Source organism: Hibiscus syriacus, unplaced genomic scaffold (assembly GCF_006381635.1).
Source record: "Hibiscus syriacus cultivar Baekdansim isolate YM2019G1 unplaced genomic scaffold, ASM638163v2 tig00116997_pilon, whole genome shotgun sequence".
NCBI lineage: Eukaryota > Viridiplantae > Streptophyta > Magnoliopsida > Malvales > Malvaceae > Hibiscus > Hibiscus syriacus.
Genome location: NW_024063513.1, coordinates 1 through 24,422, shown reverse-complemented (window position 1 = coordinate 24,422; position 24,422 = coordinate 1). Strand labels below are relative to the sequence as shown.

The following is a 24,422-nucleotide window of genomic DNA, read 5'->3' as shown; positions in this document are numbered from 1 at the left end:
TCTGGCCTTTAAGACGAGCCAAAGCACTCACATGGGTAGCTGACACCACCACCCTCCCGCCCTCTATCACGTGCATATTGGACCCATTCATCCAAATCCCAATCTTTTACAATTAAAAAAAATTGAGTGAAAACGGATGAAGAAAAAGTCTGTTAAACGGAGACCTCCGCGCCAAGCAATGCCTTCGGTACTCTCACTTTTTTCAGCACATCTTTTAATTCAAGCTAAAGGGGGAAATGTAATAAGATTTAAAACTATACAAAAGTTATTAATATTAAATAAAACAAGAGACCAAATATCTCTACAGCAATAAATTTAAAGACTTAAAACCTTATCCGCTCTTCGGTATACACTTGCTTCGAGATTGGTGCATTCAGCAGCGGATTTTGTTAAAAACAGATACAATGATTTTCGTTTAATTAAAAATAAATTAGGGGTGTTTGGCAGCTAATATATGATTTTAGTAGTTGGTTTGACTAACTGATTTGATTAGTTGATTTGAGAAACTAAATTGATTAATTGTTTATATAGTAGTGTTTAGTAAAATTTAGGTGATGGTTGATATAAGTAAAATGACAAATAAAGTTATGATACATTTAGTTGTTAAGTATATATATGTTTTATAATATTTTAATAAATATTTTCGAAAATTTTGAATATATTTTTAAATTTAATATTTAAAAATATTAATATTGTATACTAGTAACTTTGTATAAAATATCAATACTATATATTTTCTTAATTTCATGTTTTGCTATATTTTATTAACTAAAATATATTTGAGAATCTCGAACTAAAAAATAGAATAATAAAATAAAATTTCAGCTTAGATATATTATGACGAATGCTATTTCATTATATTATGTTTTATGGTAAGAATATAATTATGGAAAAAAAATAAGATCAAATATATTATTTAACATCTTATTTTACAATCAATTGTTTCAAACCGCTGAATTTTTCAACATTTTCATTTTCAATTTATTTTGTACAATAAACTCTTTCAAAATAGTATTTACCAAACACAAAAATAAAAGAGTTTGACTATTAATTAATTATTTACACTCAAATAAACTAAAAACTCTTAAAAAAAAGTTGTTTGTCAAACATCTCCCCCATTAACTTTAAGAAATACTATACTTCAAGATAATAATTAATAACATTTTTATTTCTTTTTTCTTTCTGATGTAAATAGACATCAGTTCCCTGATAAAAATGAAAACCCAAATTGGTAGCTCCTTCTATGGATCCTGACCGTCCAACTAGCTGTAATAATCGTGCTAAAAAGTGGGTTTTGATTATCATACCCGAATTAACAGGTGAAATAAAAAAACTCTAAAAAAACAATGTCAGAGGAAACTAATTAAAAACAGAAATGTAATTAAAAATTACAAGCACTACTCTCGAGGGGAAATAAAGCAGATGAGTCGGGCTGTAAACTTGGACGCTAATGCATAAGCCTTAGCGACAAGCTTAAAAGATATGTTACTTCTAGAGATTGGACTCCCTAATCATTGATTGATCAATTTGTTAATTACTTCTTTACCCAATTATACTCGGTAAATTATCTTTAATTTGCTATCCCAAAAAAGGGTACATCTTTTTATTTAAATTACCGTCACTGCCCTATGTGACTTGCGAGTAAACCGGAGTTGTAAGCAATGAAGCAATGATTGCGAGTAAACCGTCACTACCATCATCAACTCTCAACGACTACACGTGCGGTTAGATTTATATCATCAAACCAAAGCGAACTTGCGGGGCCGGTCACCCCAGTTTTGTTAATTCTTAGTCATATCCCATACCTTAAAAACAAAATATTAAAAATTTAAATTCCAAATTAATTAAATAATAAATAATTATGAAAATTAATTATTACAAATTACATTGCCTTTTTCTATTAATCAATAATACTAATTGGTTATTGTATTTTACATGTTTGAATATTTATATTATGTTAATATAATTTTTTACGCTGTTTTAATTATTTTATATTTATTTTGTGTCATATTTTAATTTATTTCATATGTTAAATGATGTATTGTTGTCATCCAGTTTAGGGAATTTTTCATAGCATGTATTGACTTATGACTATATTTTTATTTATCTGTATGTATCGCAGTTCATTTTTTTATTTTATATAATTTTATTTTTATACCACGATATGTATTGACACGCATTCTAATAAATTAAAATAAATGAGCACATAAATGCACGATGGTTGAAACTCGGATTGATTTATGACCTTACCCAAAACTCAAGAAGGTCACTAAAGTAACTTCACACTAGATTTTACTTTATCCCAATCAAGGCTTATTTATATATCATGATTTTTAATTTTGTTGGTATTAATTATTAAAAAAAAAATTAACGTCGTCAAATTGCACCATTTTAGCTGTCTGCCTGCCCCCTTCAAACGCAAATAAACTCTCTTAAAAACCACAGCTCCCCACACTTCTCTCTCCCTTTCTCTTTTCTCTCTACACTCTACACTTCCTTCCCAAATAAAGAAAACTTAAAAAAAAATAAAGAAAAAGAAACAGTTATGGACGCGCCAGAATTCTTTCAAGCAAGCAGCTGTTCTTCTCAATTAGCGCCTGAAGAACCAGCGTCCACCGCTGACCATTTCATCGTGGAAGACTTGCTCGATTTTTCCAACGAGGATGCCGTTATAACTGAACAAACGTTCGACTCCTCAGTTGCTGGCCATTCCACGGATTCTTCCACCGTTACCGCCGTCGACAGCTGCAATTCGTCATCGTTTTCCGGTTGCGAACCCAATTTAGTTGGCGGTATTGGTTGCCGTGGTTTTACCGATGGTCACTCCTCCGCTGACCTTTATGTGCCGGTAATTTCATCCCCCTCCCCTTGTACATGCAATAAAATACTTTTGGAATAAAATAAATTTTGGATTTTGGTTCGAATTCTAAAAATACGGTTGCAAGTAAATATTTTACGTATTTTCTACTTTTTGATCATTTTCCTTATAACAAAACGAAGATAAAAAGCCATGTGCATGGCAAACGCAAATTGGTTAAAGGTGCGTGAATAGCTTTACGGAATGATATTAGTTTTCTACTTTGCAAGTAAATACTTCTGTTAATAATATTAATTTTTTTATCCTTTCATGTACAGTGCGACGATTTAGCTGAGCTTGAATGGCTGTCAAATTTCGTGGAGGAATCGTTTTCAAGTGATGACCTACAAAAGCAGCAGCTATTATCAGGAATGAACATTCGACCCGACGACGCATTAGAGACCCAAGGATTCCAACTCGTTCTGCCCACCCAAATTAATGACGCCATTGACAACGGCGACTACAGCCACGGTAACAATACCGACAACCCAATTTTCAATCCGGATATGTCGGTTCCCGCCAAGGCAAGAAGCAAACGCTCTCGGGCAGCGCCATGCAGTTGGGCTTCCCGTCTCCTTGTTCTCAGCTCAACATCTTCTTATTCCGAGTCTGACATCGTCGTCCCGGTGCAACCGCCTCCGCCAAACCAACCCGGCAAAAAGCCCGTCAAAACGACGTCGTCGAAAAAGAAAGATGGTGGCGTGGCCATTTCCGATGGGCGGAAGTGCCTGCACTGCGCTACGGATAAGACGCCGCAGTGGAGAACTGGTCCCATGGGTCCCAAAACACTGTGCAATGCATGTGGGGTGAGGTATAAATCGGGGCGACTTGTGCCAGAATACCGACCCGCTTCGAGCCCGACGTTTGTTCTTACTAAACATTCAAATTCTCACCGTAAGGTGCTTGAGCTTAGGCGGCAGAAGGAAATGTTAAGGGCCCAGCAGCAACATCAACAGCAATTCATGCAGCACCATCATCAGAACATGGTTTTCGATGTATCCAACGGCGATGATTACTTGATCCACCAACATGTTGGCCCTGATTTCAGGCAGCTCATTCTAGAGTAGGGAACTTCAATTAAATTTGAGTTCTTGAATTCCCCCCAGAACTAATTTAGTTACTGAATTCCAGTTGTTTTATTTTTTGGATAATTCCGTAGACTAATCGTCTCTTGAGTTGGACTTTTTCCGGCCTAATTTGGCAAACTCTATAAACCCAATTTTCTTACTTCAGGCAATTGAATTCAATCTTTTTCTTTTTCAATTTTTATTATTGTTTTGACTTCCACCATTAGCGTGACCTTTAAGCTCCAGTATATATACATAATATAGTATATGTATTATGTTTCAAGATGCATATAAATATACATTCACTAGGTGTCCTTATGTACCCCAGTATTAATCAATTGCTAAACATTAGATTGGAACTACTTCAATTAATTTTGAAAAGTTCAAATCTTGAACCTTTGGAGTGGTTTTAATGGTTAGGAAAATTTTGTTCTTCCTTGATAATTTGAGTTTGAGTAACGTAGATATAACTATTTACATCGTGGGCATCATTAATTATTAATATTAACATTTCTAAGCTTGCTTACTTATGCATGAATACATCAATACCTCCCCAAGCTAGTGGAAATGTGATTTGATATCATTCAAAACAATTTTAATAAAGAAAAAGTTGGGTTTTTTTTTTTCATTCTTCTTACCTAGCGCAACAATAGGAAGGAAATTTTACTTTTTTCTTTCTAATTTTCCACCTTTCCTTGCAAAGCCTTGAGGCCTTGACATAAAAAGAAAGTCAAGAACCATCACCTACACAATCTTTATTAATTAATTTTGTTTGCATGAATTGGTACACCTCACATGGAGTTTTTGTTTTTCTGAATTGGCTGAAGACACACGAAACGTAATCTTTGGGATTCATCCCCACCGGCAGATTAATGTAAATGCGTACATTTTTCATGGGCTCTATTTGTATAGGGTTAAAATCCTAGTTACAAGGGAGTCGATACTTAGCCAAAAGTTTGATGTTTAGAAGGTTAATGTGCAAACGATGCACCAACTATTATGGGAACAAGAGAATCAGGCGGCAGATACATCTGATTATTTTAAGTGAATATGTATTATTATTTAAAACTAGTACTGTACCCAATTATCAGCATAAATTTCAGTGAAATGAAACGCTGATGATGAAATAGCTTTTAAGTTTCACATATGTACAGAGAATGTTTATGAAATCAATGCCGATACCATAACTGTTAGCATCGTTTTCTGCGAATACCATTTCCCCTTCTTCCCTTTGTTTAGCACAACAGCTTCAAGAATGAACTAACATGATTATGATAAAAAAAAGGGAAAAGTTTTTGCAGAAAACATGAACATGGAAATTCAGGTTTTGATGAATATAATATATAGGAAATTAGGTTTTCAAGATGTGGTTGATTTTTCAAAATAGAACTTATTCCATGACTTAAAAGACCATGCAGCATGTGATGCGAATAAGGATTGGGATCCAGCTGAGAGATTTTAAAAGGAAAAAAAAAATATGCAACCTGATCAGTCATGAGCTACAATATTCGTTGACGATGCCACTGTCTATGCACGATCCTAGGCAATGCTAATCCCATAGGCCTGCCAAATCAGTTTTTAATTAATCATATGAATATAACACATACAATATTCTCAACACATTAATCATTTCCTCATTTCCTTTCTCTTGTTTGTTAAAACCAACGAAATAACAGAGAGGTTATTCTTGCAGTAGGTCAGTTGTTAATATATATATATATGTAAGTTTTTGCAGACGTATTTATATAATCGATTAATTTTGTGTGAAAACTGAAAAAAGAAGCGAAGTTTGCGGATGTCACATGCTTTCTCCTACTCTCTAGTCTCTTCCCTCCGCATGTAATCACTCGCACAGTTAATATTATCAGAATAAAGAATAAACGAGGAAGAAAAAGGAAGTTCATGCTTGAATGCTACTATATGAGAGAAGGATACCAAATTCATTGTTATTAGAAATATTGAGATATGGGAATAAATAATAGTGGTGTTATGAAAACATGGGCATCCATGCAGAGTGGTAATATTTCCATTTCAATAGTAAAGACATTGTCTGCTTTTGGCGACCAGTTTTGCTGTCAATGTCTTTGCATTTGGACAACTTGCAGGCTTCACTTTCAGCTCTCTTTTCTTTGGCACAAAATGGCACTAACATGGGAAGTTGGAAGCTATCATTTGAACCAACTTCTTAACATGCTATTTTTACCGAGGCTTAAGGGTCACCTCTACAATGTAGTAGACCAAATTTATCATTTTCGCCCCTATTATATTTTCACATCAATTTAACCTTTAAAGTTGTTCAATTGTATCATTCTATATCCTTCCCCTAACTTAAAACCCTAAATTATAAATTATAAGTTAGTGTTTATAGGTAATAGGGTTATGGTTTAGGTATTATAATTTAGGAGTAGAGTTATAGAATGATGCAATTAAACAACTTTAAGGCTAAATTGATGCGAAAATACGATAAGGGCGAAAGTGACAAATTTGGTCTACTACAGAAGCCAAAGTTACCTTTTTCCATTTACTAAATATCATCATTCTTATTATGGAAACATTTTCTTTTCATAGACTATATCAATTAATCTTTTTATTTTCTGGGGATTTTGTTAGGTTTTTTTCTTTCCAGATTATGCATAAATTTAATGTTTATGTTTCTGACTTTGGTTGGGTAGCAAGGTATTGAACATGATCAGAACAAGAGCAATGAAGTAAAGAAAAATGTAACTTCGTATAACTTACAAAAGAACATGGACCGGTAGATTCTTTGATCTAGAAGAAAAAAAGAAAAGAATGACTAGCTAAAACAGGATAAGCAGACAGGGAGGGTTCAATCATGCAAATTGCAAACATTATCTTCCCTGTGTTTGAAAATGCATGGAAGCACATGCTTGTTTTCCCCCAAATCAAAAAAGAAATATACAAAGGGAAGCAAGGCGTTTGGGGGGATGGAGAGGTAGAGGCCCTATAAGCACTGCAAATGTTGTGTTAATGGTGGAGACATGTGGACAACACCCCGTCTCTTCACTTTCTACTTTCTCACCTGCCTTAGGAAGATAATAGAACAATCATAGGTTTGTTTACAAGGTTTACCATGGCAGAATTCCAAACCCTTCAAAGTCGGATCAGAAAGGGGACACATCAAAGGTAGGATAATACATTAAATATGACTGACGCGAGAAAACGGCACTGATACACGCATTGGTATATTTGGAGGCAACTAGGAAGCTTTACTGGTAGATAAGGATGGGAATAGAGAATGAAATTAAGCATGTCAATTCATTGCTTTCATTTTCCATTACATCCACCATGACTTGAAAGCAATTCTATAATTTAAAAGTCACGAGAGAAATGAGGTACCTGCAAAAAACAATTCTATAATTTAAAGAAACACAGTTCAATCAACTGCCAAAACTGAAATCTGAAGAATTTCCAAAGTTGTGCAACTGTGAATAGACCTCTTGGCTCTTGCAGTATAAACTTATATCCAGCATCCAAGACTCGAAAATTAACTTCAACTAATGTTGAACAGGAAATACTTATGAAATATAAGAAGTCTCCAAATGGACATGATCATAAAATGGAAAGCGACGACTCTGATCCATCATGCGGTACTTCCAGTTTTGCTATGTTATCAAGGCACACTGAGACCTAGTTCTGTACAAAATTATAAAAACAAGTAGCATTAGCAAGCACTATAGGAAAGAAAGTAAAAGAAGAGGCTTATTTGAGTCAATTGTGAATAAAGCTATATTATTATGTAAACATCAATAGGGTCCAGAAACAAGCCTTCATATACTAAAACTATTTCAAGGTATGGTGGCACTTGACAGATAAAGCAGCTGCTACCAAATAGCATGATGAGAAATTATACGTACGATGCATAAAACAATAGATAAGAGATAACTTGCCACAGGAGCAACCAAAACCGGCAAAAAGACTTGACAAATACAGATAACTAGAGCGCAAGAAATGAAAGAAGTTTGAACGATTCGTACGATCCTACATTTCCTAGAAAAGAATATTTCACACTGATTTCCTGCAACTAAAATTTTAAAGATCAAATTCTTCTCCTTAACCAAACAGGGTTTCGTGATCAGTTTATACAGTTCAAGTAATGGTCTGACAAATACAAAACTCTTATCTCACAATTATATGTGCATTTAATTACATATTTCAACAGGAGAAAAGTAAAGTTTTGCCTTGACAGCTCCATTTAAATTTAGTATCAAATAACAATCAGGACAGAAAATGGCCTATGTTGTAAAACACTCTTCATTGACAGAGAAGAATCACACAAGGTTATAGATCATGTTGAAAAGAAAAGAAAAACCAAGCAATACTGAACGAAATAAGACTTATACGTATATGTTATCTGTATCATATAGGGAGCCTATTAGATTACAGTATATGCAGAAAGTAAATGGTCAACATAAGTAGAGTCTATATTCCCAATCATATTAGAGTATCAAACAATTTTTAACTTCGATTGACAAAACAAGAAGTATAAAAAAAATCAGTGCTCCTATAAAAAAAAAATCAGTGTACTGTGTAAAAAGCTATAAATCATACACAACTCACTCAAAGGATGTGAGTTCCCCAGCTCAAGGTGTCTTTGTTTGTATCTACCCCTGTTCCAATACACCCAACTTATCAAATCATCATACATGCACATCTCACTCACTTGTTAGTATAATTTAGTCTTCCCTAAGTTGCCTAGCTCTTCTTCTTCGACGACCCCCCCCAAAAAAAAAACTCTTCCTTTTACTAATCTCTATTAGATTAACTTCATCCTTACAGTTGAAACCAAGCAAAGCAGACTTTGCCTGTCCTATTTGCTTAATTGTTATCTAACCTAACACAGGAACAATAGAGACCTTTATGTCTTCACTTTCACTTGGTTCAGACTATCAACAAAACATTAAGAAAGGGAAAACGTATACCATTAAGATGAGAACTATAAAAGAGATGCAGCAAAAAAAGAACGGATAAATGGTCTCAAAATTGTAGCTTTCAGTGACACTTAATTGGGCACGAACATCATGATCATGAGATTAGACAACCTAAACAAACAACATTGCTTTACAAATTAACTTTAGAGTTTAAAAAGTTGCTTGGGGAAACAAAATTACAAACATTTTGAAGATAATCAAACTCCTGGGTTTGCGCTGCAAAGCATACCCTGAGACAATGAGCTAGAGCTCCTCGAATCGATTCCCAGACACGACGTTAACCGAGCTGAAGACACAGCTGAGTGGAGAGGCAGCAAAGATTGGAGACAACCCAATTGAGAAATAGGCCTGAAAAAAATTAAAGCTTGACAATTTAGAAGCAAAGGTAAGTAGTTTAAAGGAAACCCAAAGGATAAATTAAAGGGTTGGAATTAATAAGTTTGGAGAAACGAAGGAGCCTATACTTCAAGATGAGATTTTTAAAGGGCTTACCTTGAGAATGTGGTAGAGGAGCGAGCAGGGAGTAGAGGATAGAGAGTTTTGGGTTTAAGGGTTGGTTTGTTAAGGGTGGATTTGACGATAGAGAACGCTGGTTTTGAGAGAAATCTGAAGCGAGACGCCGTTTTTGAGAAAAGACAAAGCAGCACTGAAATGTTAGGGTGAGGACTTGGGAGGAAGTTGACTAGTTGAGGGCTTTTGTGGGGTTTTAACATTATATCAGGATAACGAGTCTATTGGTTCTGATATGCCTTTAGACCTATAAGTTGCCATTACATTCAGGTAAAGCAATTGTGAGATTACACGAATTGATTAAGAAAAACACCTGTGTTCTTCCAGCATCAGCAACAACAAAAGTGGGAAGGCCAATATTCTCAGCTGCTTCCCTTAGCTTATTCCTGACAATAAAATGAAAGTACACTTACACAACTATTGACGTAAGTTGACATATACGGTGAGAAACACCCCCAACAAATTCCCGACAAAATCACCTGCTTACATTTCTTGTTGATTCCTGCATGTAACAACAATTTTGGGTTGCCCGCAATCCTCCCATTGTCTTAGAAGGGATCGATCACTGCAATGGTTTTACATGATTTATTGTTGGTCAAATAATTTCACTTGCACAAGTAACTAACACGGATAAAGAGGTTCTTCCAACAAAGTGAATATTGAATTAAGAAACTGACTTGTTATCCAGAGAAACATACCTATACATCAATTCTGCATACATGCCAGTGTTACGGTGGGAGGGGAGTGGATGTGTGTGACTGAGGAGCTAATGTTGGTAAAGCCAAAAAGACGTAGATTTTAAAATCGAAAGCAAAATTTCAGATTTTAAGAGTAACAAAGGAATCTTACGGGCACATTGGGATGTAATCTTCCCTGATTTCATCTTAAGGTCTTGTCTAACCACTAAAACCTGCCATATGCAGTTCAATACTTAAAATTTCAGAGTTAATGAGTACCATTAGTCATCAAACTTGACTTCACCTTTAAAAAGAGACAAACTTTAAATTTTTAAAATAAAAATCAATAAAACTCTTAAAGTCCAAATAAAATGCTATCTTTGTCCTTTAACACCTTTGTGCATTTTGTTTTAATTTAACTATTGGTATATAAAATATTTGTTTTATATTTACCATATAATTACTTGCGTAGAAAACCGCCAAACTTGACCTTTATTCTAAATTAGTCTTAAATTTTAAAATATTTTAGACTCAGTTAAAAAATAGGTATCTAAATTATATATTTTTTAAGTGATCTCTAAATTTTTTTCTGATTCATTTTGATGTCTAACGTTGCAAACGTATCACTTTAGGTGCTATAATTATAACGGTCTTTAAAAACTCCGTTAACGGATACGTATGGTATTCTGATCAATTTTAAAATTTTTATTTGAAAAACTTGCAACTAAATTATTATATTAAAAAATATTTAAGAAATTTTCCGCACCTCCTCCTCTCCCTTTCACACCTGTCCCTCTCCCTCGTATCCCCCCTTCCTCCCTCTTCTCATTACATACAAACGGGGGAGGAATCATACTTGGAATTTCTTGTTTGCTTATTCTTAAATTAAAACCGTGGACTACAAATACTCAATTATAACAATGATATATCATTGTTTGCTTATTTTTTTTCTCTTTATTAATATTTTTTATTTTTTATTAAGATAAAGTGATTATAAATTAATATTTATTCTAAATACTCTTAATCGTTTTAAAATGAACGATTAATCAATTTACTATAACTAGGGGTCTTGAACCTATGACCTTTAGGAATAACTAATGGCGAAGCCAGAAAAATTTTATAAACTAGGGCTAATATAGACATAATACAATTTTTATATAAAATAAATTATACATGTTTTTTTATTTAGGGTAAACTATTTACTCACACGTCTATTACTTAATTTATGTTTTGGTCACTCAGCTATTAATTTTTTTCAAAATCAAAGCTATATGATATTTTTTAAAATATCAACATTACATTTTTTTAAAATTATTTTTCAATCATGATATTGCATTATCATATGATGACACTCAATACCATTGCTAAAATTTTAAAGATGAGTGACCAAAATAGAACCAAGACGTAAATTAAGTGTGATTTAAAATAAATAACAGTTATATGACCAAAATAAAATGTAAATAATTTATGAGTGACTCAATAAGTAATTTCCCCTTTTTTGGGCATAGGGTAGGCCATAGGCTTGAATCTGCCGATGAGAATAATAACGATTCTTTTAACCACTGACGTAAGTTGGTTTGTGCGCGTTTTTATTTATTTTATATCAAATTAATGTTTCTTAATAAAATATTTGAAGTATTTTTTTATTTAAAGTCATTAAAAGTTAATATTGAATAATAAATTTTATTTGTTAAAATATTGGTTATAAATTTTAATAAATTTAAAAGTTTAGCTGTAAATTTAAATTGTATAAAAAGATAGTTGTAAATTCATTCATAATATGTTTGTCAAAAAAAAGTTCGTAATACTCAAAGCAGAACGGTAAATACCAATCAAAACATTAACATTCTCTTGTAATATGGATTTAAATTCGACATTTAACCCAGAAAATCATATAAAAATAAAAATCGAAGGGTTGAAAAATAAAGGAAGATAAATTTAATTTTGGGACATATTACTAAAGACACGAAATAGACTAATAGAGATTGTTTAAAAGGGTAAAGCACACAAATGGTCCTCTAATTATAAGATGTTACTTTGTCGAGTCCTCCAACTATTAAAAGTTACAAATAGTCACCTGACTATTCATTATATTATGAATTCATCTCTTTTCGTTGAAAAATTAACGGCAGTTCGAGCTGAATGCTAATATGTTGTATGAGATACGTTAAAATCTGATCCTAAAATCTCAAACGACTATCATATCTCATACAGATAATTAAATCCAACTCAGATAATCATTAATTTTTTTTTACGAAAAATGACGAATTTAAAACATAATAAATAATCGAATGATCATTTTATAATATTTAATAATTAAAGTACTCAATAAAACCGAGTCATGTAGTCGGGTATCGTTTGTGTGGTTTACGCTATTTAAAAATAGGCAACAAAGAAATAACTAAAAAGAAGAGGTGAAAGAAAGCGAAAGTAGGAAAATTAATGTTTAAGCTTGGAATGTACATAATGTCGGCAGCCATGAATAGCAAGCTTGAACCATCAATGATTAGGTGAGATTAAGATGTGTCATCGAGGTAAAAGTAACACATTTTTTTTACTTTCCTAAGCTATAATTCGAATTATTGACAATGAGATGTTAAGTTCATTTAATCATTAATATAATGGTATTATCAATAATCTCTTTTATATTTTTAATTGTATAATATGGGTATATTCGTATGAAAATGTAAATCATTCATAACACAAAATCAGTAAAAATAAATAAATAAATAAAAATGTTTATTAATGCGGCGCACACATAATTTGAAAGGAGGGTAGATTTGCATTAATTTGATGCAGCTGAGTCAGAGCTCCAATACTGAAAGTAATATGGTTACCAAAGGACAACATGCCACGTGCATGTTGCTCATGCTTCTTCTTCTTCTTCTTCATTGCCAACCAATCCACGCAGTGTTTTACTGGTACATTAGTTAATAAATATCCAGTGGTCTTTGATAAACTTTTTCTTTAAAATATTATTATTTGATTAAAGTCATTTTTAAGGAAAAGAAATTATGCCGTAAGTAATGTTATTCTATTTTGAAGGTTAAAAATTAAACATATTGTGAGGAAAAAAGAATTTAAAATAGAAAACAGTGTTAAGCCATACCACTTTTGATTTTTTTTTTAAATTTTAAGAAAGATTTCATATCTCATTTTCTCATTGAAGAAGTATTTAAATTTGGGAAATGGGTTGTTCCCATATAAACCCCCGGATTTGAAATTAGTGGGTGCCATACGCATACTCTTGCGGTCTACATAGCTTTTGTCTTGGAGTAGTTTTTTTTTTGGGAGTATCTATAGTCGTTTTTGTCTGTGTTCTTAATTCATAGAAAAACTTGAGAAGTTACGATTCTGTTATCTTCATGTCGAGACTGGGTGACGACGAGTTAAGCTTAGTTCTCAAACGGGTTTATGATCAAAACGACAGGAAATCCTTCTCTCAAGTCTGCAAACAATGGCTGCGGGTGGAAGGTTTATCCCGATTATCCATTCGGGTTCTTGAGCCCGATCTCCTCCCCAGTTTCATGCCCAGATTCCCAAATCTTCTTTTCTTTGAAACCCAGATTTTTATCTCCGATCCCCACCTTGAATTTGTGGCCAAAACATGCCCCAGGCTCCAAGTCCTTAACCTTAATCTTAGGAAAACACTTGAAGAATTCGATGAAGTTGATGTGGTTTCCGGCTTTGAAGATGTTGGAAACGATGGGGTTAGCGCTCTGGCTAATGGGTGCCGAAATCTAACGAAAGCTTTGTTGCGAAAGAGAAAAAATGTAGGCAACCTTGCTGTTATTTCCCTCGTCAAGTTCTGCAAGAATTTGACATCTCTGGATTTAGGAAGGTGTAATTTGGTGGATGATCAAGCCGTTGAAGCAATCGGGTGTTCGGATTCAATAAGGGTTTTGAATTTGGAAGCTTGTTCATTGATTACTGACCATGGACTGGCTGTTCTAGCAACTGGGTTCATCTCAAGAACGTTGAAAAAACTGGTCCTCGCAGAGTGTGATCGAATCACTGATTCTGGGGTGTCGATGTTGAAGCACATGTGTTGTTTGGAGGAGCTAAATTTAGCTGAGTGCGGGCCAAAGATAACAGATACCGGTGGCCTCGCGGTTTCTTCACTCTCGAGTCTCAAGAAATTGAATTTGGCTTGGCTGATCAACTTATCGGATGCCACAGTTACTGCAATTGCTAAAAATTGTGTGAACTTGGTGGCTATTGATTTAACAGGTTGCGAGTTGGTCACCGGAGTTGGTGTTAGAGCATTTGGGAACCATGAGTCACTGGAATACCTTGTGTTGGCTTCTTGTCACAATATTTGCATGGATGATTTGAATGTTGTGGTCAGATGCCAGTCACTGAGGGACATTGTGCTCGACAAAGGGCTCAGAATGTGGATTCCAATGGCAATGCAAGTCCATATCAGCATGTTTTGTCAATTGCACTGGCGTTGAAGGACAACACAAGGGTACTTGAAAAAGCCTTCTGTTCTTCATGTTGCTTTTATTGATTATTGGTGAAGGCAATGTATTGATGTTGTTCAAGATTATTGGTGGGGGGAGCTGGAAACATCATTCGATGGAAAAGCAAAAGTAGGGTGTTTTGTGATTGGAAATAAAGTACTACCGGACATGATTTCTTATTCAAGTTTCAACCTTTTTTTTTGTTCTTTTCTTAATGTTGTGGTTGTAAAGGTTTTTGCTTTACTTTTCATTTGGAGCTTATGACACACTTTCCTCATACTTTTTTCTTCCATGTTCATTTAACCAAATAATAAACACAAGTTAATGGTTGACACTTGAAAATGGCGGTTCCAATGCCATATGGTTCTGCTCTATTTGTTCTATCGAAAATTTGAATTATAATTTCAGTGTTAAGGGTAATTGCATGAGTGGTTTAAGAACTGATTTGGCAGGCCTATTACGTTTGGTAAAGTTTAAGCCGAACAATGTAAGAACGTTTTGCCGAATTTCTTTAGTTAATTTTCCATGCGAGCAAAAAGAGCAGAGAGAGCACTGTAAAAATAAAGTTGGAATTTTTTGGCCCATTTTGTGCTATAGTGCAATCGGTAAAGGACTAGGACATAAGGCCTCGTATATTCGACCAAGGTCCAAGTTATCTGTTCGTTGTCCGAGGTAGGGATGTACAAATCCGGGTACCCGGAACATCCAGGTCAATGATTTCTCGACCCGTATCCCGACTCGGATGTTCCGGGTACCCTTATGTCGGGTACCCGGATACCCAGATGTGTTTGCATCAGTAGCATGCATCCCTTGCATATCATTTTTTTTTTTTTGGTAAAATATAAACCATCCTCTTTAATCTTCTGTATTTGAACTATCCGAATTACAAACTAACAAGAAGCCTGCCAATAGCTACGATTGTTCAACTTGGTTAGTAATCGCATCGGGGCAAGATTGCGCTTGAAGAAGCTCTAACCGGTTGAATGACGGTGCAAACTGCAGTATGTAATCCTCATTCTCTTTGACTGTTCCGTAAAACCAACACAATACCTCGTCGGCAAATGCCAGGCAGACTCCTCCATGCCAGTAGTTCTTCATTTTCACTCGATGAGTGATGTCTTTGGTTCTGAGTCTCTCGGTGCGAACAAGTCGTCCTGAATCATCCCTAAATCCAATAACAATATACGGAACGCCTGCCAGGAATGATTGAATCCAGAACTTCAACAGTTTCTTTCTTTCATATCTTTCCTCTGTATGATAATCCAACTCACGACTTGTTTTCAACTCCACATAAAATCTTCTTCCCTCATCTGCTGAATCGCAGCAATCCATTTCAGCACCCATCAGAATTCGATGAGAACATAATTTGGTTTTAATCACTGAACAGTATTCAACATTGGCATCAACATGATGTATCCCTTCGCCATCATCTCTTCTTGGATCTTCAGTGGCAAGGCTCTCAAACCAATAACCCCAGAAACAATGATGTATCCCTTGCATATCATGAAAACTAAATATATTAAAAAAAATCAACCGTGTATCCGAAAAAATCAATTTTTATGATCCGAGCCCGATCTGAAAAGTGTCGGTCCGGGTATCCGACCCGATCGGGTATTTTTTTTTAAAAATTAACCGGATTTTTTTATCCGGGTCGAATAATTTTACACACTGCTAGTCCGAGGAAGTGCAAACCAACACTGTCCTCTACCATTTGTTAAGAAACCCAAAACAAAACCAAATCCCACATCCCTAGTAAAGCAAATAAAAGATGGGATCATCTTCAACCTTGAGAGCCCTTGGTGCTGTTCTCCACAGATTCACAAGTGGGGTTCCCTCGACTTCCTCGAGTGTTTCTCGATTGGCCTCCTAAAAAGTAATAGGAAATTATTATCATCAGTTTCCTCAATTTCATCTTCAACTTCAATATTTCATCACGTTGATACTAACAGCGATGAACATTAATTACGAAGTATCTCCACTTTCCCTCCTCTCTGCATGGGGAGGCGCTCTTCCAAGATTGCCGGCAAAAAGGTCTATTTTGTCTTATTTATTAAATTCCCTTTGAATAAATATAGCCTCTTTAGATTTGGATGCTACCTGTTTGATGAAAGTTCTAAAAGAAGACAAACTCAATTGTAATTTACGAATTTGAAATAGTTAAATACCACGCTTACTCTTGTTTTAGCGTGGAGCTGAAATATGTTTTTACCTCTTATATATGCGGTCAGAAATTCACAATTAAAGAAGTGATTTTTATACTATTGTTCTACTTAGTCTCAGGGTGCTCAAGATGCAAAGAAGGCTAAAGTTCACTCAAAGATTGGAAAAGAAATTGTATCTGCGTAAGTTGGTAGCTCATGGTCCTTGCTTGATCTTCTATATTAATGCCAAAAAGGAGCATTGAAAATTGATTATATTTGTTAACTGCTGGAAGTTCTTATATCATGTTTTACCATTTAGTTATTCTACTTTGACCAGTTTCTATACATTTCTGTATGGAGACTGAATCTCATGAGTTTGATTCTTTATGCACTGCAATGTAAAGCGAGGCGGTGCAGTTCCAGCTTCAAATACAGTTCTTGCAGCTGTAATTGAGAAGGCCAAGGAGCTTGATATACCCAAAGAAATTTTGGAACGCAATATCAAGAGAGCTTTGGAGAAAGGGCAAGAGGCTTACATTGAGAAAGTTTACGAGGTTGGCTTGTTTATATGGTCTACTTTTATTTATAGATTTGTTGCTGTAGTGATAGTCATTGAGGGTATCTTCTTGTATTTAGATGCTTTGATTGTATACAAGATTGGGTTTTCTTAACTCTTCAAGAAGACTGCTTCTTTCAGGTATATGGTTATGGTGGAGTAAGCATGGTAGTAGAGGTCTTAACAGATAAAATAACTCGATCAGTTGCAGCTGTTAGGGAGGTGGTCAAGGACTGTGGAGCAAAGATGGTAGATCCTGGTTCCGTTATGTTCAAGTTCAGGCGAGTTCGAGTTGCAAATATTAAATTCACTGATGCTGACAAAGACCAGCTCCTTGACATTGCATTAAATGCTGGAGTTGAGAATGTTATTGAGCCTCCCATATATGAAGATGATACTGACGAGGATAGATCAGAGAGGTAATGCTCCTTCATTTCCAAACTGAATTCTTAGTTACTTTCTCCTTTTCATACTTACTGCATCTTTTTCGGCTTCTTTTGATTTTCAAATTTTTTAATACATGGCATAAACTCATTCCATACTTTCTCTACATAATTTTAGAGGAACTAATTATTGTTTGCATAAAAATTTTGAGACTTTCTTTTTTCTTTTCTGACCGGATATTTTTTGAATTGTTCCAGACGAGAAAAAAATCTGGACATATAATGACAGGATCATGATTCTACAAATGCGTTGCACATATCTTTGTTATCAATTACCAGATCTGTATGCTTTAGTAAGTCCACGTATATGGTTTTCAATGATCTGTTACAAATCGATCCCATTTTCCTTTTCCAAACATATAAGTTGTTTTGCTACTTGGAGTGGGTAAAGCTTAACACTATTTCGTCTTGTAGCTATTACAAGATTGTAAGCTCAGCAGAAAATTATGGAACAATACTTTCAAAGCTACGTGAGGAAGGAATAAATTTTGAAACTGATAATGGTTCCGAGCTAATTCCACTAAACACCATTGAGGTACATTTTTCTGTAATGTTGATAAGATCTGTGAGCTGCCCTTTGATTTCTTCTAAACCAGGACCTTTTGCCTTGTATATGGCTGATGTTGACCTAACGATGTGCTGAATGCTTATCACAGTTGATTTCCTAATCACCTTGTATCACCATCTTGCTTATTGCATTGGCGCCACCATTGATATGTTGGTTGGTTTCAGGTGGATGACGAGGCTATGGGCTTGAACAAGGAACTTATGTCTAAATTGCTTGAACTCGATGATGTTGACTCGGTTTATACTGACCAGAAGTGATTTATATCTAGACCATTCCGCCAGATACGGGGATTAAACCTGTAGGTGGTGAATAAAATCAATCTTTGCTGCATTACATATGGGAATAAGGGTCGGCTAATCTTTTTTAGACATTTCATAAAGACTTTAGTAGTAACCAAAAACCCAGGGCATTTCCCTGGGTTTGTAAACCAACAGCAACTACTATTGTAAAATTTTGTGTGCCCATCAACGCTTTCATCAAATGGAAAGTTTTGAATAATTTACATACTGTGGTATTTTATTAAATAAAAAAAAATTAAACCGAATAGATTAAAAATTAATCAATATTCGATTCCGTTCCAATCCAATTATTTTTCACACAAATCTATCCCGACCCATTTCAAACATAAAATTAAAAAAAAAAAATCTTGTGGGTTAAACTACCTAACTATGGGTTGGATTGGGTCGAGAAATGATTATTATTTTTAAATTTGCGTCAATATGATCATTGTACTATTTAAATGACTTCAAAATAGCCATACGTCATTAATATTTAGTGGAGGTGTTTACGTGGTAGTTAAAAAATTGATATAATTAGTGTGCAAGTCCTAGTAAAGTTACGTATTCACGGCGCATCACCCTGCTTTGTTTTCTTCCATTTTGGTCACTACTTGTATATGATTTGTTTCCTTGAATTTTCATTTAATCCAATTTGATCTTGATTTTGTTTTTAATTTGTCTAATTCCTTAATTTGAGCATTAACATCAAAATATTTTATTTTAGTCATGTATTAATTTTGTAGATTAAATCCCCTAGGTTTTAGAATTGATCAATTTGATCACCAATGTTAACTTTAATTCTTAATTTTTAATTAGGTCATAATTTCAATTTAATTTAATATATTTATTTCTCCAATCAAGTTGTGACACGTGTCACAATCTTAAGATTATAATTTGAATATTAACTATAATATATATATATATATATATATTATCATTAACTATAATATATATATATATATATATTATAGTTTGAATAGTAAACTACTTTTTAATGATTTCATATATATATTTAAAAAATAAATATCAGAACAATAAATTTAGTTTAAAAATATTAAAATGTTAAATCAATTATAAATAAACTATTATATTTATTTTAGTGATTTAAGTGTTGTCGTATTCTCAATTGGCCTAGACGTAAGTTCTCACTTATCCATTTTTATTTTTTATCATTAACTATAATATATATATATATATACATATTATAATTAATTCCTAAATATTAGATTCATCTTATTGGTTAAGACTTGTTTGATTACTAATTCATTTTGGGTTCAAATCCAATTAAGTTATTTTAATTTTTTTTTCAAGCTAAACTTGAACAAGTTATGTAACATATGTATTATCTCAATAATAAACGTGAGAATTAGCTTAGTGGTTAAGGCATGCGCCTTGGGACCAAGTTGGATTCCTTTGGGTGTTAAAATGCAATTGGATAAATAAATTTATTAAATTAAATTAAAATTATAACCTAATTAAAAATTAAGAATTAAATTTAATCTAGGTGATCAAATTGATTAATTCTAAAATTCAAGGGATTTAATATATAAATTTAATACATGACAATAATAAAATATTTTAAAGTCAATGCTCAAATTAAGGTATTAGACAAGTTAAAAACAGAATCAAGAACAAATTGTATTAAATAAAAATCTAAGGAAACAAATCATACACAAACAGTAATTAAAATGGAAGAAAACAAAGCATTGCTCCAGAATTACGAATACAAAACTTTACAAGGACCCATCCCCTAATTATACTATTTTTTTAACTGCCACATTTTAAATGTTAACGATGTGTGACTATATTGAAATCGTTTAAATAATTTAGTAATTGTATTGATACACATTTAAAAATGATTGTCATTTCTCTATCCAACTTATAATTATGCGATCATTTATGTATTTTACCCTAAAATTAAAGGCCGCATGAAAAAGTGCCGTTCATAATCCTGTAGGTTGCTACATTTTTTTATGTATTTGTTGTATCCAATCTTATTTTGATTAACAAACACATGTGCCCATCGTGCCCCCATAGATGAGATGTTATCAACCATTTTTGGTGTCTAAACATGACATTTCGCCGAAAGAGGAAAAAAATACTATATTTTTGTTGGTTGATGCTTCCCCTGTTCTTATCATAAAACTTTTAAAGGATAAGAACGTATACAAAAAAATACATATTTTTATCTAAAATTGGTCCACAATTTCAATCGTCAATCATATATGCTGACGCCACACCTGATTGCCTCTTTGGATTTTTCTCGAGTTCGGCCACAATTTTAGGTACTCGATTACGTGATAGGCATACGAAGATTTTAAAGGGTTATTTATTATAGGTTTAAATATAAAATAAGTATTTAAATTATATTAATTTTATGTAATAAGTATTTAAAGTATTTTTTAATTTATTTTAATGTTTAATGTTATAAAAATTATCATTTTAATGTTTAATGTTATAAAAATTATCATTTTAAGTGTTTAAGTCATCAAAAATATTAATTTATTCTATTAAGTGATATGTGTTATACTCTTATAATTTTTAAATTTTTTTTTAAAGGTTAAAAATATATTTTAAAAACTCGCAATTTTAAAAAATCTTAAAAACTATCTCGAGCTTTAAAAACCCTAAATCTAATCCCTATAACCATGCCTATCACCCACACCCATCGTTGTCATCAATTGGACTTCAACTTGACCGCGTCTCACCAAAGACATGTTCCCCAATGAACAATAGCCATAAAAGTAACAAAATCGCGATCTTCAAATAATTATGGAGCGAGAAATATAAACATAAAACAACATTAATATAGTAATTGATTTATTCCATTGGAACATGAAATTTATCGGAGAAATTAAAGCTCGACATTGGAATGATGAATCGATGATGCTTTGTGTTCAAATAGCGTTTTGAAATTGTAAGGCCGTACGATATCTGTAGCTCCAGCCCACATTAAGTCTGCAAACTGCCGGTAAGCCTTCTCGGAGGGATGATACGAATCGAAGAAGAAGAAATCAGCCGGATCATCACACAAATCATACTCCGATACCCCTCTCTTCCCTCCACAGCTATAAACTCCGCCGTACAAACCAGACCCACAACACGCCGTCGTCGCATTCTTGAAACCTTCACACCATAAATAAACCCATGAAATGGACCCTCCTTATTTAATTGCTCGTGCGAGAAGAAAGAAGAATAAAAGCAGCGATTTAACATTACCATATTTTGAAGGGTCGTTCAACCTTTCAGAAAAAGATTGATATATATTGTAAAGAGCATATTTGAAGCCTCGAAGCTCCTCCTTTAACTTATCCAGGGTTTTGGGAAGTAGGACATTGTGAAGCTCTGCTATTGCCGTCGCTTCATGGTTGCAGGAACCCCCTGATTGTGCTTTCATGTACGGTAAACAACCCAACTGTATCAGATTTGGGAACCCAAATTTCCTCCCTCCTTTCTTGTATATTTCCTGCATCGATTTTAACAAAAGAAAGTGGGTTTTTAAGCAACTACTGGAAATGGGTGGAACAGAGACAAGTTAGTTTTTTTAGGTATGTATTACTTGGAGAGCGACGGTGAGGTTGCCGAGCACCATGGAAGCGAACTCTTCGTCTGAGGCAGCTGAGTTTTTGGTCAAGTAATCATTGCCCCCAACGCTTATCAAGTAAACAGCTGTGGACAACAATTTCTTGGCCTCTGCATCTCCCAGCTCTTGTCTCAATGATTTCTCAACTTTCTTGAAGTATTTTATCTGAGTTTCTAAGTCCACGACCTGGCGTTTAAAATAAATCACGAATTCCATCTAAGTATGAACTAAACATGGCTTAACAGAGCATTTAAGATGGTAAACCAATATGACATACAAATCCTCGATGAGATTCGACAAGAGCACCGGCTCCACCAGATGCGAAGTTCACCCCATCTGTAAACTTATGCTTCCCGGGCTTTAAATACGCTGGAATTATTGGCAACCCTGCAAACTGAGCTGCAACAACAAAAATGGTGAGAAATGAATCGATGGGCAAATCGAAACTCGAAAGTTTTTTGAAGGTGTATACCAATGAAATCTGGGATCAGACGGCCATCGGAGAATCTGCCGGTGGGGTATTCGAAGAAGGTCTCACCGTAAGGAATGAAGTTTGCCTGAAAATCAGTGGTGGTGTTAATGTAATTGTTGTTTCCGGGATCGAACAACGAATCACCAAAGATGAACAGAGCAACGTGATTTTCAGGCAGATTATGACTGCTAATCAGGCTGACAAAAGTTGTGAAAAGAAGCAAGAAACGAATATAGGCACCTGATATCACCATTATAATAACAAACAAAAATGAAAATTGCCATAATTTATGCTCTCTACCTTCTTAAATAGTTCATGTAACCAGTTGCTTTTAAATATAAAATTTAACAAATTTGGTAAATCTATATGTGAAGCAATCTGAATTAAAGATTGAGCAAATCACGTCTAGGATACATAAACAATGCCATTAATGGTAATTTGAAGTGAAATTAGACCTGAAACTTAAAGCGGTTAAAAGCACTTTGAACATGGCTTGATGTCAACTTAGATATTTACATTTAACGTAAACGATAAAAAAAAATCGTGTTCGGTTGTTTTTCATATATTTCAAATATTTTTATTTTTCAGAAATATTTATTGTAAATCATATTAAACAGAAAATCTTTTACAATTATAAGACTCGTCGTAAGTTGTACATTTTCCTTAAAATCATTGAAATATTTAAATTAATCAATTAAAAATCATAATTTTTTTTTAAAATTAACTAAACAACTCAAACAAATGATATATATAAACATATATCATTATCCATGATGAAGTATAAGCAACATTAAAATTAACATTAAAATATATGTAACAAAAATATTTTATCAACAAATTAATATTATCACAACTCAGTTATAATTTATTTTAAATCATTATAAATACTTATTAATATTTAGTTTGAGAATCTAAAGTATATATAGATAAGTATGATAACCAATTAAATTATATGTAAGTCTAGAGAAAAGACAAAAAAGAATGGATCTATAGAAATAAAATATTTACAACAACAAACATATAATGTGTTATAAAAGTAAATCGAAAATGGATATATAGAAATAGGCCTGTAAATAAACTGAACGTTCAGCGAACCGTGCGGCGGGAAGTTCGTTTATGTGCGTTTATTTATTAAATGAACGACATGAACAAGCTTGTGTGTTCGTTTAATTAAATGAACGAACATGAACATATGTCTCGTTCGTTCATTTACGTTCGTAAACGTTCGGTTATGTTCGTTTATGTTCGTTCGGTTATGTTCATTTATGTTCATTCATTTATGTTTAACTCAATCTTCTTAAATCAATTTTGGTGATCAATTTGTAAGTATCTTAAAAATATTAATTAATCTAATATTCTGATGACCAACTCCATAATTGACCCAATTTTATTTGGAGATTAAATCCAATATGTTAACCCGTGAGGCACCTCGCACCTATATTCATTTTCCCCTTTTTTCCCCCAAATGCTAGTGTTCACTGGAGAGTGGAGACAATCGCTGAAAGCTTCAAAACAAGTTATATTATAGTGCAATATGAAGTTTTACAGGTCTGTTTTCATCTCTTTATCTGTTTTATTTGACTTAATAGTTGATATATAAAGTTATTACGGGTATATTTACATCTAAAACTCAAGAAAACATCATACTTCTTTCTATAAATATATAGGAAGATAAATGTAATAATTGGAAATTTATGAGCATCAGTAAAGAGAAAAATATATAGAATTTGCCAGAAAACAAAACAAAGGTTTCTATGTAATTTTTGAAAAAGAGTGTAATAGTGGAAGTAATGGGTTTTCCACGAAGAACCTATTAATAAGTAGAAAATACACTTTGACATGAACTTTTGTTTTCATA

At 33.5% G+C, this 24,422-nt stretch overlaps 6 protein-coding genes and 1 pseudogene across 6 annotated transcripts; 3 read left to right on the top strand and 4 right to left on the bottom strand.

Annotated features, from left to right (window-relative positions):
• Positions 1–2,467: 2,467 nt before the first annotated feature.
• On the top strand, positions 2,468–4,116 carry LOC120194169 (GATA transcription factor 12-like). The gene is made up of 2 exons (XM_039196560.1): positions 2,468–2,848; positions 3,136–4,116. The coding sequence occupies exons 1-2, from the start codon at positions 2,546–2,548 to the stop codon at positions 3,922–3,924; spliced, it is 1,092 nt and encodes a 363-aa protein (XP_039052491.1). The 5' UTR covers positions 2,468–2,545; the 3' UTR covers positions 3,925–4,116.
• A 3,123-nt stretch (positions 4,117–7,239) lies between these two features.
• LOC120194220 (protein NONRESPONDING TO OXYLIPINS 2, mitochondrial-like) lies at positions 7,240–9,586 on the bottom strand. Its single transcript, XM_039196601.1, has 3 exons — positions 9,366–9,586; positions 9,103–9,221; positions 7,240–7,578 (listed from the first exon to the last, which is right to left on the bottom strand). Exons 1-3 carry the CDS (start codon positions 9,584–9,586, stop codon positions 7,556–7,558), a joined length of 363 nt encoding a protein of 120 aa, XP_039052532.1. The 3' UTR covers positions 7,240–7,555.
• Positions 9,587–9,598: 12 nt separating this feature from the next.
• LOC120194218 (peptidyl-tRNA hydrolase 2, mitochondrial-like) lies at positions 9,599–10,889 on the bottom strand. The gene is made up of 5 exons (XM_039196600.1): positions 10,848–10,889; positions 10,236–10,293; positions 10,082–10,121; positions 9,871–9,948; positions 9,599–9,769 (listed from the first exon to the last, which is right to left on the bottom strand). Exons 1-5 carry the CDS (start codon positions 10,887–10,889, stop codon positions 9,631–9,633), a joined length of 357 nt encoding a protein of 118 aa, XP_039052531.1. The 3' UTR covers positions 9,599–9,630.
• A 2,345-nt stretch (positions 10,890–13,234) lies between these two features.
• On the top strand, positions 13,235–14,800 carry LOC120194125 (F-box/LRR-repeat protein 2-like). Its single transcript, XM_039196514.1, has one exon. It carries the CDS (start codon positions 13,426–13,428, stop codon positions 14,512–14,514), a length of 1,089 nt encoding a protein of 362 aa, XP_039052445.1. The 5' UTR covers positions 13,235–13,425; the 3' UTR covers positions 14,515–14,800.
• Positions 14,801–15,391: 591 nt separating this feature from the next.
• Positions 15,392–16,023, bottom strand: LOC120193896 (NAD-capped RNA hydrolase DXO1-like). Its single transcript, XM_039196320.1, has one exon. It carries the CDS (start codon positions 16,021–16,023, stop codon positions 15,436–15,438), a length of 588 nt encoding a protein of 195 aa, XP_039052251.1. The 3' UTR covers positions 15,392–15,435.
• A 180-nt stretch (positions 16,024–16,203) lies between these two features.
• LOC120193871 lies at positions 16,204–18,544 on the top strand (annotated as a pseudogene).
• A 2,752-nt stretch (positions 18,545–21,296) lies between these two features.
• On the bottom strand, positions 21,297–22,846 carry LOC120193850 (GDSL lipase-like). Its single transcript, XM_039196278.1, has 5 exons — positions 22,565–22,846; positions 22,370–22,491; positions 22,069–22,278; positions 21,729–21,975; positions 21,297–21,635 (listed from the first exon to the last, which is right to left on the bottom strand). The coding sequence occupies exons 1-5, from the start codon at positions 22,815–22,817 to the stop codon at positions 21,364–21,366; spliced, it is 1,104 nt and encodes a 367-aa protein (XP_039052209.1). The 5' UTR covers positions 22,818–22,846; the 3' UTR covers positions 21,297–21,363.
• Positions 22,847–24,422: the final 1,576 nt, after the last annotated feature.

Bases quoted from the DNA above. Each gene is read 5' to 3' on its own strand.
- LOC120194169 (XM_039196560.1), top strand. From the start codon at position 2,546: ATGGACGCGCCAGAATTCTTTCAAGCAAGCAGCTGTTCTTCTCAATTA. The intron at 2,849-3,135 runs GTAATTTCATCC...TTTCATGTACAG, and splicing joins CCGCTGACCTTTATGTGCCG to TGCGACGATTTAGCTGAGCT.
- LOC120194220 (XM_039196601.1), bottom strand. From the start codon at position 9,586: ATGTTAAAACCCCACAAAAGCCCTCAACTAGTCAACTTCCTCCCAAGT. The intron at 9,222-9,365 runs GTAAGCCCTTTA...AATTTTTTTCAG, and splicing joins TCCTCTACCACATTCTCAAG to GCCTATTTCTCAATTGGGTT. The intron at 7,579-9,102 runs GTATGCTTTGCA...AATTTTGTACAG, and splicing joins CTCTAGCTCATTGTCTCAGG to AACTAGGTCTCAGTGTGCCT.
- LOC120194218 (XM_039196600.1), bottom strand. From the start codon at position 10,889: ATGAGAAGAGGGAGGAAGGGGGGATACGAGGGAGAGGGACAG. The intron at 10,122-10,235 runs CCCGTAAGATTC...ATCCACTCCCCT, and splicing joins GAAGATTACATCCCAATGTG to CCCACCGTAACACTGGCATG. The intron at 9,770-9,870 runs GTAAGCAGGTGA...TTTTATTGTCAG, and splicing joins TGCAGGAATCAACAAGAAAT to GAATAAGCTAAGGGAAGCAG.
- LOC120194125 (XM_039196514.1), top strand. From the start codon at position 13,426: ATGTCGAGACTGGGTGACGACGAGTTAAGCTTAGTTCTCAAACGGGTT.
- LOC120193896 (XM_039196320.1), bottom strand. From the start codon at position 16,023: ATGCAAGGGATACATCATTGTTTCTGGGGTTATTGGTTTGAGAGCCTT.
- LOC120193850 (XM_039196278.1), bottom strand. From the start codon at position 22,817: ATGGTGATATCAGGTGCCTATATTCGTTTCTTGCTTCTTTTCACAACT. The intron at 22,279-22,369 runs GTATGTCATATT...TTTAAACGCCAG, and splicing joins TCGAATCTCATCGAGGATTT to GTCGTGGACTTAGAAACTCA. The intron at 21,636-21,728 runs GTAATGTTAAAT...TATGGTGTGAAG, and splicing joins GAACGACCCTTCAAAATATG to GTTTCAAGAATGCGACGACG.